Genomic DNA, 15,507 nt, shown 5'->3' on the forward strand with positions numbered 1-15,507 from the left:
GGGGAAGTCTAAAATACAGCTCTGGAACAGTCACATGTAACCACACAGGTAACTGAAAGATGCTGAACTTGATAACAGGCTCAGCAGCTGAAAGGAAAATCGCAGAACCAAATAGAAGCTTTTGGGTGACAACTCAGTGGTTAGCTGTACAATAGCACCATCCCTAAAGGATTAACAGGAATGTGTATCATGTGGGGCTCTGCATATCCTAGTAAAATATTGATTATCTGCTGGCAGGAGGCACTGCATTTATTTTAACTCAGTCTTCTGCAGTGATAATGTGTCTTGCAAACTGTTCGTTGACAATGTAATCTGTTCCAGACAATGATTTCAAACTTACCATTGAAAGCTTCAGACACAGCAGTACTCAGACCATACAACTTCCAGGGGATATTACTATATTACTGTAGAATGAACAAGTCATTTTGGGTCTAAACCAAGAAAAACAGCAACGTCCTGTTTGAATGCAGTAACTTCTAGTGCTCACAGTCATTAAAGACTGGGGCACTCCCTGAATAAAAGGTATGGACTAGCAGCCTCCAAACAAGCCCAGAGCCCTCCCTCTTAAAAGGATATTCTGCCCCGTGGTCAAGTTTATTCTGCTAAACACTGTCTGCTATTGTAACCCATTCAAATGGATGCTCATCTTCAGCCTTTACAAAGGAAGATACTAGGAAGCCTGTATTTTCCACTGACAGTCTAAACTATGTCTAAATGAGGAATTAATGCCTTGCTCCAACTGCACTGAGTAGTGCAAAAAATATCTTCCCTCTAATATTACTGGGCTGTTTCCTAAGGAAATGAGAGTTATGCAGACTTGTTATGAAAGCTTCTATGTTCCAAGTTTTGTGAAAAAATTACAGCTAGATGGAGAAAAGAAACCCACAGCAGCTGCCATCCCTGGAAAGCCTGCAGCCACCTGGCTCCCATGTACCAACTGATCCAGACAACTCAGAGCCAACTGCAGGCAGAACATGTGCTGCCTTCTGTCCAGCCAGAGTTAAGGGCAAGGGAAGATTGCCGAGGGCACTGAGGAGAAACTTACATGGCAAATGAGAGAGGCTACCTACAAGCCTGCTCATCGTAACTACAGGAAAGGGACAGGAGATTATTGCAGAAGGGGAATGGGATGTAAAACCAAGGGAAGCAGGGTTTCCTCAATACCTGCTCACAGAACCACATTTCTGTATTGCAGCGATACCTGGAGTCCTCCATCAAGCTTCATCCTGCCAAGCATCACACACGCAGAGCCTCTGCATCAAGCCTGCAAAACTTTGAACTGAGCAGACAGGTATTTTCATAGGTCTCCAAACTCCTATGAAAGACACAAAAACCTCTCTACAACAACACACTTCCTAAAGCTAAAGATGTAAATATACAAGCAGACAATTTCTGGAAAGAAACAGGACCTGCAAACCACCTGCACAGACAACATGAATATGTTTATTCTGGTCATTAATCTAAGCAGATGCCTACCGTGACACAGGCTAGTAATGACCTAAATAGCACTTATAATGGAAACCCAAAGTGTCTCCAACCTTGCCTTTTCTAAAGTAAGGTTCTAAATCTGGACTTCTGAATTGGGTCAAGCCTACCACAACTTTTTTTTCTGAAAATATATAGAAAAGGAACTAAGTCATATTTAAGGAGAAGTATTTAAGTTAATATACTTTTCCATCCATCACTGTAAATAAGCGAAGAAAAACTATTTGAAATAGGCTACTGAAGGGTTAAAAATTTTAAAATGTGTTCAATCTGCTTTTCATAAATTTATAGTGAGTCTGTAGAAAGAATTTTAACACTCAGTTGTACATAGCCTGCCTCAGTTCATGCCATGGATTACAGTAACAATGCTATAATTATAATGACTGATGCACACAGATTTCTGGCTCTGTATCCAGCCTTTGGAAAGACACTGGAATTGTGACTGCATAAGAGACACTGGGCATTTAACGAACACCAGCTATAAACAAGTCTGTCCACCAAGCCAAACAGAAAAGGAACAGCAGCTGCTCATATACTGACACACACGTTAGTTACTGACCTGACCTCCCGCTACTCGTGTACCTTGCATCCACTGAAACATTTACATATTCTGAACACCAAATTTTTCACGTTTACTGCAAGGTAAGCTTTCAATAACTACCAGCACACCTTTCTCTTACTATAACAAATTAACTTCATTCTAAGAAACAAGCATACACCCCCAACCCTTTAAATTTGACAATCTCTTGATTGTCCTGACAATCTTTTCTAAAAAATCTTGGTATGTAATGGGTATTTTTGGCCTGCATATGTTGATTTGAATTGCCATTTTATTATAGGGTAGAAAATCTTAAAAATTTTCAGAGTTGTAAGCTGAAAAAAGATCCATAAATATTAAAAAAAAAAAAAAAAAAAAAAAAAAAATTAGCATGTAGAAGACCAGTGCTGCATACACTTCTGAATGACTCGCTTCTCATCCAGCGTAAGGTGAGCTTTGACATCTACTAATGAAACCACACATTGATTCCAGTACTGAATGCCCTCCTGCCATCGATCTGGTCACTGTTCTCATTTCCTTCATCTCCTCCTGCTATTCCAAGGCAATTAAAACAACCACCTAGACATAGGCAAAACAGAAAGTAGCACCAGTTCTAATGCCCAACAGCATATTATCTGCTGAATCACAGACATGGCGATAAAATCTAAACAGTGGCACCATTAGAACTGTGACATTTATCACATTGCACTATCTATCTTTAAACACAGCATTTGTTGAGGCTTCTAAAATTAGAAGGGAACACACTGCAAATACCATGGTAACTACTTGGCATGGTAAATCCAGGTCCTGAAGATCTCCCACACAGACTTACTGCTATTGTGACTAGTTATCCAAAATGCACTAAGTATACTTACTACTTACCAAGCAGTAATGTTACCTTGGATTAAACTAAAAATAAAGCCAAGGGTTTACTCGCTCAAAATAGCATGAAGATTTTTCTGACATTAATGAGTAGCTAAAAAATACTTTAAAAACAATTTTGTTTGTACTGTACAGTGTAAAGACAAAGCTGGGCTGATATGAGCCCAATTTTAAAACACAAACAAATTTCAGTGTGCTGAAAGAGCTCCTCTCAAGCAGCTTAGGAAAAAACAGGGAAGAAAAAAAAAGAAAAGAGAGAGAAGGTGCAAGGGAAGAGCTCACACATTAAAGGGAATGAAGATGTTTAAGGTTGACTGAGATCATCTAGAATCTTCAGAAAACAGCTGCTGGATTTCATGTCTCCATTTTGGTTTACAACATGTTCAATGACAAATTGAGGGTACTATTTACTTACTCAACAAAAGCAGGATGGAATAATACATTCTTCAGCCTTTTGAGAGCAGTTAATATCTAAAGAAATGCACCTCCAGCATTTACTTTCAATTCAGACACAGATACATTGCTCGTCTTGAAAGCAGATAATCCCTCAAGTTATTGCTACACTGATTTTCCAGAACTGAAAGGGAGACTAGTAGTGTCACAGACAAGTAACTACCTTTAACCTTTGTTGGTCAAACACCAGTAGCAGGTGTCAGCAACAGGTCATGAGAAGTTTGCTTAGTCTTTTATACCAACTTCTTTTATGTTACAAAGAATTGTGAAAGTATGTCTACTAGCCAGGAACTAAAGCCTCTGAGTTAAAAGATTTTCCTTTCTCTTCAGCTTTCTCTAGAAACATCAGTGTAAGTGTTCGCAGAGCAGACAATTTATATATACACAAGACAGATGAGATGAACAGGTATGCACTACGTAGACTGTTAAAGACATCAGACCTCCAGACACGCACACACAATGCTGAGCAGAAATAAACCCATCATACATTCACTACAGGTGATGTGGGAATGCTGTCAAAGCACAGCTGTCAAAGCACAGATCATACAAACAGGCAAAATGGGGCTGAGAGTCCTTGTAAGAGCACTTACAAGTAAAACTTCTCTTCCCACACAGGGTTCAAATTCCCAAAAATCGTTTTTGTCCTCTTCTTTGTTTTACCCACTTGAACAGTTACATACGGATCGCTGGACCCAGTCTTGTCTTTGGCCTGCAGACCCTGAGCACACACCACTGGAAGGAAAAGAGAAGGGTTACCACCACCATGCAGTAAGACAACATACCCGCAACACCACGTGAAGTAGCAGCTCAGAATGGCCAGACAAACAGGAATATGACTCATGAGAGCTTTCCTGATGGTGCATTACAGTGCCTGGGCTCGGAGCATCTCCATCTGCTACCTGTACACTGAGCAGAAAGAAACCTGGGTCAGAGAAGCCCTTCTCTCCACTCTCTCCATCTTCTCACCAACTCTGTCTTACTTCAGGCTCCCAAGCAAAGCCAAAAGAACCCATGCCTCCCTCACTCACCTGTGATCGTGATCTTTGCTGACCATTTTGAGGTGCCATCAAGCACACTCTGCTTCACCGTCTTCATCTGCTGAGCGTGTGTCAATTTGCTCTCACAGAACACATCTCTGATCAAGTCAAAGATCTCCGGCTTGTTCCGCTCCCGGATTTTCATGCGATCCTTCATTGCCATGATGAAATTCTGGGTCCTGTCTTCAGCTCCATGCTTTGAGCTCTTCTCTGCTGCTCCTGTGCACCAGAAAGCACACAATGCTCATCAGAAACAGAAAAATGCTAAGTCATGTTTCTCTGAACCTGGACAGCAGAATCAAAGCCATGAGCTACCCTCCACATGGTGGCTCTTGCTATTGACTTACAGTCAGACACCCCACTTTTCAACATAGACACAAGAGAATCTGGACCACTCAGACTGGCAGGAGATGATGGAACGGGAGAGCCATAACAGACCTGAGTTTAATACCCTTGCAGCTGAGGAAGACCTAGAAATGAGGTTCTTGCTTCAACAGCAGACATCGGCATGCCCCCTTCTCTTATCACCTTGCTTTGAGTAAATAAATCCCTGCTTGGGCAAGTGCTAAGAAAAGGACATAGGACCTCTGTTACAAACAGTATCTATGAACTTGTCTCAAAGCTGCACCTAAGCACCATGGAAGAGCAGAAGTTCAGATGGACCAGCACGGTCAGCATTTCCTACCAACGTGTGCCACACAATTCCCCATGCAGCACAGCATCACTGCACCATCTATGTCCCATTCCACCTGGAGCCACCCTGTTTGATCAGGCATCAAGCCGGAGGCATCTGAAGTACCTCTCGGATCCCACTCTATTTTATCAGTTTGTAAGAAGACAAATAATCCTTTCTTAGAATCACACAGGCATTGTAACTGTAACAAATATCTCTAAGGTATCAAATTCTGTAGTTAAAAACCTGGGCCATCATAAGCATGGGGCAGTAGTACAGTATCCAGCAGCTGGGAACACCAGAACCAGGCATAGGGTCTATACCACACAGGCATTCATCTGTGTCTGGAAAAAGAGAGGCCTCTGGTCACTTACGTACCTCTTACAAAATGTAGATGTTCATATAATTTTGAGACAAGAACGCTCCCACAACCAACTGCTCCCTACGCAGTTTTAACAGTCATGCTTGCTGTGAAAATTCAGACACTGACTATTGTGCCAGGTGTGAGGCACGCATTAATGAAAGCAATGACACGAGCTAACAGGGCAGACAAGCCTGGGTGTGAAATGAAAAGCAGGAACCCAGGATTGCACACGGTATCTCTACATGCAGTCTGCAGCAATTTCGAGTTATGATCTTAGATCAGATGAAGTTAAAGAGTTTACACAAAAGTAAAGTCACAGTGTACAAAAAGTCCTGTGTACACATTCAGTCATAGTATTTCTGTTTAGTTTAATATGCTTTTGCTTGTTTTTCTTCTCTGGGATAGTTTAGTTAAAGTAAGCTTTGTCCTAGAAAAATTATCTTCATCCAGGTGTTCACCAAATATTAAATTACCTTAAAAATATGTATTAGAGCAGGTGCAAGTGTGTGCAAAGGAAGCCACCAATCACAAAGATACATAAATTTTTTTTCTTCTGGAAAAAGTGGGCAAACACAGTATCTGGAGCACCTTTAATTTGAGGCATTATGGTTTTGAATGTGAAACAGTTTCAGCAGGTAGTGACCAAATATGAATAAACTTCTATGAACACATACACATAAAGGACCCCCAGCAGTACAACAAAAGAGGTAACCTTGTTAGCAGGCTCAACAGGGTGCCCAGTGACCAACGCTGCCTGAGGACATCCATTTCTAGGGCCTTCAATCTAACACCTTTCACCGTTACTAAATTCACTTCAATAAAGAAACAAAACTCAATTATAACTCCCTCATCCAAACCAAAAAGAATAAAAACACAGTTTGGAACAGACTGTGACTGAAGTTTCAGAAGTTCATTAAAGGACACTGAATACCAAGGCATGCTATTAAAGACCTGGGTATAAAACAAGCCGTAACTTCACATTACCTGATTATTTTTTTCATTTCACTTGCTAGAGGCTTGATGTTCAGTATTTCATTTAGCACAATAAAGTGTATCTGCCCCAGAGTTTTCCATTGTTGGCTTAAGATGAAATGAAATCAAAATACTGGAATTAATTATGCAGTCCCTGCTGTCTCTACTCACCGGTGATGAAGAATTAGCACCACCCAATGTGATGTCTTGTATCAGGCAATCATCCAGCCGTAGACCCAACATTTATTAAAGGAAAATGAAACCGAAATGATACCAGGGGCTACACTTTGAACTTCAGAGAAGAAGTGCTGTTCAGCTTTAACAGAACTAGGTCTTCTAGAGATGGAGGTGGACTCTACGCAGTATATGCAGAGCTACAGAAAACTACTAGGAAATCAGGAAAGGCCAAATGGAACAATTTGCCTTTCCTAGCTGGAATTCGGAATCTGTCGTGATCCAAAGAAACCAACCCTCCCCTGCCCTTTCTGACTTTAGAAAATTAAGAACCAAATTCAAACATTAAGAGTTTATGTTGTCCATGAGCACAGTGCTCTATTTCAGAACCATTTTCTAAATAAATTTCTAGCCAGGCAGCTTGTAAACATAAATGTTTTATTGTTCATTGCTGAGATGGGACAAAAGTTATAATTCTAGGGTGGCATGGTCTGCATCATTGCCTTAAGGCAAGCACTCCAGGAGCATCAAATGATGCTTAGCAAGCAAACTTGGACAAATGGAGGAATTCTAGTTAAAAACACATTTAACATCCTCACCACCTCCAGAGACTTTGCATCGTGCATTTATCCCTCTGCAAGGCCAACAGCTGTCTGGGGCATCTTGGGTTGCAGGACATGTGAGCCATGTCACATAGCCCCCTGGAGAGCCCTCTCTTCAGTCACCTCTAAAGCTTAGCTCTGTCTCCTGACTTTCAGAGGAAAACCCCCAGCTCCATCCATGCTGCTCCCCCACTGTGAAACCCTTCCCTGTAAAAGGTCTCGCTGTCCCTGCAGAGGCTGCACCTGAACTGCACTGCAAAAGCCAGACTCAGACAGATGCCTTATTTTAACAATGCAGACTAAAGAAGAATATACAAACTCTCTGTCTCAACAACACACTTTCTTAATTTTAACACCTGCTTGTTGGTACAAATACACCAGTTTCCAAAATAACTGTTTGGGGGCTCATTACCTATGGCGTAATAGGTAGGTGATATAAACCCAAAGCGTGCCACTATACTGGATGGCAGAGGGTGCTTTTCTTGCTGTTGGGCTTGGACCATATTTATTCAGCTGCAAAAAGAGGGTTTTGACCAGTGGATCAGCTTTTCATCCTGTAAATGGCAACAGAAAGGAACGAGAATATACTTGTACTGTGAACAGTATTATACAAATGGTTATCCTTCTCTCTTCTTCTCTAGGATTGAATTGTGAGTCAATTTATGACTGGAAACAGAAAGCAAATACATCCATATTGGGAATTGTATTGATACAGCTATTAGTAAACTGCCAGTGCTGTTATCCTATGCTTTAACAGGAAAAAGTCAAGACAGCAACACTGGCAGGATAGAAGACAGTTGTTTAGTAGGCGGATAATGCTTAGAAATTATATATTCCTGAAACTTAAAATAGATATTCAAGTTTCAAATAAAGGTATCCTTCCTCCTTCTGTGCAAATATTTTCCTACATAGAATTCTGAGAGCAAACAAGTATTCATCACCATGGTGTCTAATCATCATTCAACCCAGAAGCCAAGATGATTATCACAAGAGTGACTAACAGTCCACTCCCTGAGCCAGAGCCAGTCTCTGCACTGCAGTCTTTGATGAATTCAGAGTACAACACACACAAGTTTCTCAACCAAAAAGCAACAAACAGACCCAACCTCCAGTCCGGAGTTAAAAAGCATTGAAGAATTCCGGAGGTCAACCAAGATTCCAGGAGCTAAAACAGCACCAAAAGCAGCACTCAGTAACACAGGCCTGATAGCTCGTGTGAGGTTCTCCAAGGTTTGCTGCTCCAGCACACCATAAAGAATCACTAATAAAGACATATGGCTAATCATACTTACAAGGCAGATTTCCTAATCAACACTAGTTTGAAGCTTGAGGTTTCATTTCCTTACTTTCAAGATCTCCAGAGGACCAGACTCTGATATCCCTGGGGAATTTCTTTTCTTAGATTTACCTGTAATCTACTGAGGACTAGATCAGCATCACTACAAACAAAACCAAAACACACTTGCAGGAGCGGATTACTATGGCTTTTCAAATGCTAGCCCAGAACTGTACGGGCCCCTTTTACTAGGATCTTGCTAAAATAATGTCCTTCCCTTCCACCCTTCTTATAATTCTGCTCACTTCTCTGCATTGATTCCTTGGTATTCTACACATCCATCCTCAGTTTTACTCTTCCTTTGATACCAACATTGCCCAACCCATTGTACTTTGGTTAGTAGTACACCAGTGCTCAGGGCAAGAGATAAAAGCTCTCTTTTTACAAAAGCTTTGCATGCTACAGGGATTTTAAAGACCATCCCTCCATCCATTTTCAGCCAAGTAAGAAAGGAAGTGTACCCATGCAGCACAGATTTCAAGTACTTCCAAGAACAGCAGAAGGCTAACAAGAGAGCATCTTCCCTTGAGCAAGTATTTATGAGTTTATGATAAATAGCTAAGCACCCCACCACAGAATAGTATCTTCTAAGTACCTACAACAGAGAAACATCCTCAGAGAAACAACCTGGTGCCAACAGAGCCATAAACCAGGTGGCTGCAGTACACATGGCACAACTTATTCCAGTTTACTGCACTTCAGACATTGCCAATTCATGGAACAGCCCTGCTGAACAAGTCAGCAAATGGATTTTGATTCAAATGGCAATTACTGAATTCGAGTATTTTGTCACTGAAGTCCCACACATTTGCTGACTGTATCAGTAAAAATATACAGGGTAAGAAAAACACCCTCAGAAGATATAATCAAACTTAGCTCTAATAGATCTGGGGAAAGAGATCCTTTCATTTCCCTCAGAAAGACACTGAACGGGTAGGAGATGAATAAACTGCACATTCTGATTCTAAGAAATAAAACCCCAGGTGTCTACCCAAAATGTCAAGGCATAGACAATGGAACTGTAGTTGTGATCAGCCTGAAAATTCATTTTACTCCAATACAACATTTTCTAGAATACTTACACAGACTGAAGGGAAGATATATCCTGAGGCAGCAAAGTATAATCAACAGAATTGTATTTGTTACCAGCCTGAAAATCCATTTTCCTCCAATGTAACATTTTCTGGAAGCTTTAAATAGACCTAAGTGAAGATATGTCCTGAGAATGTTGGGGGTTTTTTTATCAAAAACAACAAAGCTTCTGTTAGGAAAAAGTCCCTCCTGAGTTCAATATACAAGAAAGCTCAGTCTTGAATTTATTTGATCTCTAAACTGTTGCTTGTTCCCCAGAAACCCTGTTTCTCATTCCTCAAGCACAGCCTATGTTCTTCAAATATATATAAAAATTAATCTAATTTTTCCATTTTCTTCTGGCCTGGTGTGTTCTAGTTAGAAGGATCTTAGCATGAACATGCTAAAGCAAAGAACACAGTAGCCTGAATGAGCCTTTTAATAGATTCTAGTATCGATAACATTTATTTTCCCAACCCAGCAACATATCCTCATACTGGCCCTACCATCTTCTTAATCTGCCAGCACTATCTTTCCTCTGCCTTTTCTGTCTTTTAATTACACCCTTACCACCTTCTGTTTCCTTTACATCTCTACCCCAGATAGTGATACCCACCACACTCATACTGGGTACCCCAACAGACCCATGGCTCAGTCCCTGTACCTTCCCTGTTCTGATGCTGAGCAGCTTTCAAATAACTCAGTAAGCAAAGGTTTTGTTTGGTTGGGTTTTACCTTTCTACATGCTTCACAAGTTTTGAGCCCAGTGTACTCCCAGTTGTTTTCTCTCTGTTTCTTTAACTCTGCATGCTGAAGTATCTTGTGTTTACATTTTGAAAGGAAATGTGCAAAGCAAACATCTGCAATCCCATGAATAAAATAACAAGTTCTTATCAATTCTTTGCCATATATGAAAAGTAGCTTCCAGTTGTTACTTCTATTCCATAGAAAAGCACAAACTATTGCCATCATCACATCCCACAGCCCAAAGTATAATCTTATTTAATTCCAACCAGAGATTAAAAAAACCTGCATCCATGGCTAGTCTTCAGAGGCTGTTTCAGAGACTCCTTGTTCTCATCATTGAAGTTGTCTTCAACTTCCACCTTTAATTTTCTTACAGCAAATTTATTCCATTTTTTTTCTTTTGTAAACAATAAGCTTAAACAGATCATCTTCCTCCCTGCTACTTATCTTGCTTTTCCCCCAGCATGGTTCAGGCATAAAGAGATTCAGAGTAGGATTAAACCAATTTACAGAGCCACCACTGCCAACTATTAAACACAGCAGCTACTGCTCAGAAATACTTTTAAGGCATGGATAGCTGTAAGGATAAGCCAGAGTCATAGGAGCTCTACATGGACATGTCTTACACCTCTGCTCCACAACATCCCTTCAGAAACATCCTGCTGGGACAGGCCGTGTGGCTGGTTTTACTTTTTTGAAACAGCATCGGTCCTGTCCTTCTCCTGTTCCACACTGCCAAGCCTTTCTTTTGAAAATTAAAAAAACTCGTACCATCCTCTCTCCAGACATTCTCATATTTTCCCCATTACCACTGAACTCTCTCCAGTACCCATCCCAGTCTGAAGTCTCCCTTCTTGAACATGGACAGCCACGGCTGTCCTCTGCATGAATAAATTTCCTGTTTCTTAAATGTAGTTTTTCTCCTTCAGTTTCATGACCTCTTCTCTGTACAAAAGCCTTCTGCCTGTCTCCTCGCTGCTGCTGGAATTCTCCTCTGCTCTCCACAGCATTTTACCCATACTGAGATACCACAACTCCATTGCAGCCTTGTAACATCATGGACATAGACCTGCGTCAAGCCTGGATGCATGTATCGGCTGATTTTCATCTCAAATACTGAAAATCACCAGCTGGCAGAGGTGAACTCCAGAGACAAATGAAGTTATCCTCAGTCTAACTGACCCTCTACATCAGGTTGTGTCAGAAAACTGAGTTATGACTTAACTGCATTCTCCTAAACTAAATGTAACACAGCAGGTCTTCGCTTAGTCACTAAAAGGTTGCAAGAAAGCCAAGGTGTCAATGATGCAATTGTTCGAATGTTATAAACCATAAAGATCACCTTGCAACCCTCAAAAACAAATCTAGAAACGCCAGCAACTGAGAAACAGAGAGTTCCACCAGGATCAGCTGTGTCTGACAAACAGGTCAGTGCAAATAGCCTCAGTCCTAACTATGATCAATTTAAAACTCTGCACGCATCAAAAATGCAAGCATTAACAACATCCATTTGGGGTGTTAAGATAAGCCATAAGAAAAAGCAAGTGACCTATGATTCACTGGAATCCCCTGCTGGACCACCCAGCCTGGCTTTCCCAAACAATTAGAGCCTGAGGCAGATAAAAGATTTGACTCCTTATATTCCTATAGTCACTGACATGGATTTGCATTAAGTCTGTTTATCCTTCACAAACTTTTCTGATTCCTTAGACTCAGTCCATCAAGTGGCAACACCAAAAAAATCAGTGAGCAGAAACAGCCCCACCTTCCTACTCAAGATTTAACATATATGGCAGAAATTTCTATTCCATTTAGACTAAGATATTTTGCTCTCAAGCAGGAACATAAATTTGAGACCAAATTAAGAAACTGATGCCTAAATTAATACTTTCTCTCTCTCTTTCTCTTTTCTCCTTCTTTTCCTTAATCAAATCCCTTTTAAACATCTCCTTTGTTTGTGTAAGGTCTCATTTATTCTGCAAAGTCACAGCTTTTTGAAGAGCTCTTCTTGAAGAGACAGCTTAGGTTTTGAACATTAGGGAAAAAAAAACCCCAACAAAATGAACAGAAAAGCTAGTAGGAAGATGAAATACTGCCTATACACTCAAACAACGCCTTTCAATCTGACCCATCATCTCTGCTGACTCAGCCCCACGTCTCTAAAGTGAATCAGCCATGAGACCCCACTGTTAAGATCACAAAATGCCTTGCCAACCTGCGCTTGGTACAGAGAATCCAAACAACATCCATGGATGCTATGCCTTAAGGAGGAACACAGTGCTGCCCTGAAGAGCTTAAAACAGCATTAACAGTTGAAACAAGCAACCCAACTGGGATACCAGGGCAGGTGGGACAGAACAAAAGTCAGAATATCCAGCCCAGCACCCTATTCACCCAGCCCACCACCTCTCTTCCACACAGGACATGTTAGCAAACACACCACCCGAACTGACAGAGATTATTAGATGGGTTAAAGCAAACAGACCAATAGATGGGCAAGAGTCAAGGATTAAACCTTTTAAAGCACATCAAGAACAATGTGGCAAAGGGGTTCTGTGTTGTGGAGCGGTCTGTGTCCACAGGGCCATGGAGGTAGGTTCAGCCCAATGGCACCTTTTCAGAAAATACGCAGTTATTTTAATACATGCAGCTTCACTGATCACTGAGGCACCACCTACACATTCAGGAAAGCTCCACTAACACTTTTGGACCAGCCGCACTCCCGCAGCCACTACTCACTCTGTAAACAGTCAGCGTTGAGCAAGTCTTGGCACTTCTCATGGCACTTGACACCACATTCACCGCAGCGCATTCCCTGCCGTGCAATACCCCACAGCAGCCCCTCACATTCGTAGCAGTAGGTAGGAGTTGTGGCTGTCCACACTTCAAAGTTGTGCGGCGTTGTACAAGAGATGGGGTAAATTAAGGCTTGCAAGGTCTTCTTATAGACATGAGATTTCTGAAAGGCGAGAGCACACATAAACCAACATCCAGGAAGGTGACTGAACCTGTTTTTGCTGGCTAATGCATGAGTTTTAAGGGAAAATGCATGAGCAGCGCAATAAAACTACATATTTGAGGTAGCCAAATGTATCAAACTTTCACAAGCAGCAGCAGAGGACACACTTCCAAAAATGCTTCTCCAGGCATTTAAAAAAAGTGGAGGAGATGGAAGAAAAGGATTACAGTTTGCAGATGAGGAATATCTTGCATAAAGTAAGTTTCACACACTGTCCCCCATGGTAGATAGCACAGAAGGAAATGGTAAGATTACATTTTTCAGGATCATATTGACACATGAAATGTTATTTTTTACATGTTTGGTTTCTTTAAACAAATGAAACAAGAAGCTTTGCATCTATATTTTTAGACATCTGTGAAGCTGGCTCTGTATCCCAAAGAGCCAAACTCCCTTAATTTGATTACTAAACGTTAACAGGAGCCAAGCAACCCTCCCACTTACCAGCTCTTCATCTTTGAGAGATGTTCTAGTGGCCATTGCTGAGGTAATTCCAGCTTTCCGGGACTGAACCAGTGACTAAGAAGGAAGAAAGTTTGTTATTTACCACCAATATCCAGAAATGCACTGGCACTACAAGCCCAGAGATGTGACCAAGGGGACTCTGGTCACACCAGACACCAAAACAGCAATCTGTTACATTCAAGTTGGTTTCTGAAACGATAGCTCAGATCTCAGGAGAGCCAAATGCATACTTTGAAAGGTCTCCAACTTCCATCTGCCCACAACCAGTCTTGCTCCGGAAATTTTTTATTTGTTTCTCTGGTAAGAACTGTCAATGAAACCTGGGTTCACATCTCCACTTCTGTGTTCTTGTAGCAACAGTAACTTTGCTATTGCCAAAGGTCGTTACAGGGGACTCACTCTTCTATATCTAATTTCATTCATATCCAAAAGGAAATTATTTCATCAGTTTTGCAACATACACAACACTCCAAAACGTGACAGTGAAAGGGTTACAAATAAACAGGATAAAAAAAGAACAGAGTGGGTTGGGAGCACAGGTTTGAATGTGCTGGTGTATCACATTCATTTGCCATCACTGAAAACAATGAACAGCATTTTCCCCTCAAAACTGCCTCTTTTGCACCACAATCACACGAAGTTCTGCAGCCTTGGACAGCACAGAGCAGTGCCTTTGCAGCACCTCACACTGGCATACAAAGGATTTCTTCAGCAAGCCACTCCGGTTAGAAGAAAGCAGAGAAGTCAATTAAAGCTAGCAACATCTAGTTTGAAATCATCAAACCCTATCAGAAACTTCCATTTATGCTCTGCTTCATGCATATGTTTGAAGACAGACTGAAAAAGTTCATTCTATCAGTGATGCAGCAGGACAGAGTGCTGGATACACATGCACTGCTATACTGTAGGTTCAAAATAAAAAGCAAAGAAGTGGAGGGAAAATAAGGTAAAATAGTTTTTGTTTCTGGTGAAGACTTGGTGGATAGTCTTTAGCTCCACTTACCATGGCCTGCGGAGAGAGAGAGAATGAAAGCATACAAAGGAAGTGACACAAGTTAATGCCATTATTGCAAAGATTTAAGATACAAGCAGTTATTAAGACACATACTAAGCTTCCCATGCATAAGCTGGCAGAGAAAATTGCATGCATTTTTTCACATGAATTACAGGCTATGGAAACTTCAGTCTTTCAGCTGTTCCAGCATTTCTCCCAAGTATGAAATCGCTACGTGTACTGAACACAGCCAACAGAAAACCATTTGTCCTGCAGAAGCCTTATTTCACTGTATCACACAAGCATATGAAACTTGTCCTCATTACTCGCTTGGTTCTTGTGCTTCCTCAGAAGCCTACTGGCAATATTGCAAATTGCTTTAAAAATCCAAGCACATATGCTCATTTATCTATCCTCTGAAATTCCAACCTTCTGGTAAGTTGCCAGACCTCACATGGACATTATAACTTTCCCTAAAGTATGTGATTTTTAGGAAAACATTTTAAAATAATGCAGGCCTAAAAATAATCAAATGTTCTGTGCAAAATAAAAAGGAAAAAGAACATGAAAAATATCTTAATTCTGCCAAATGAATGAAACTGTCTACAAAACTGTAGTTCATTCTCACAGAGGTTTTTCCAAGTACAACTCCTAACCCTTTAGTGTAAGAATTAATTCAAACAGGAAACCTTCTG

General features: G+C 40.9%; 1 protein-coding gene across 14 annotated transcripts in view; it reads right to left on the reverse strand.

The window, feature by feature from the left end:
- Positions 1-15,507, reverse strand: part of UNC13B (unc-13 homolog B) — a 215,155-nt gene that overhangs the window by 67,565 nt on the left and 132,083 nt on the right. For 9 of the 14 annotated variants that reach the window (XM_037373652.1, XM_037373651.1, XM_037373646.1 and 6 more), the window contains 5 exons: positions 14,822-14,827; positions 13,798-13,872; positions 13,074-13,293; positions 4,387-4,614; positions 3,949-4,090 (listed from right to left, as the gene is read on the reverse strand). In XM_037373652.1, coding sequence (XP_037229549.1) covers positions 3,949-4,090; positions 4,387-4,614; positions 13,074-13,293; positions 13,798-13,872; positions 14,822-14,827 — 671 coding nt within the window. The remainder of the gene's footprint in view (positions 1-3,948; positions 4,091-4,386; positions 4,615-13,073; positions 13,294-13,797; positions 13,873-14,821; positions 14,828-15,507) is intronic. The other 5 variants (XM_037373647.1, XM_037373658.1, XM_037373661.1 and 2 more) reach the window with 1 other exon arrangement.

This window comes from Falco rusticolus, chromosome Z (genome assembly GCF_015220075.1).
Source record: "Falco rusticolus isolate bFalRus1 chromosome Z, bFalRus1.pri, whole genome shotgun sequence".
Taxonomy (NCBI): Eukaryota; Metazoa; Chordata; class Aves; order Falconiformes; family Falconidae; genus Falco; species Falco rusticolus.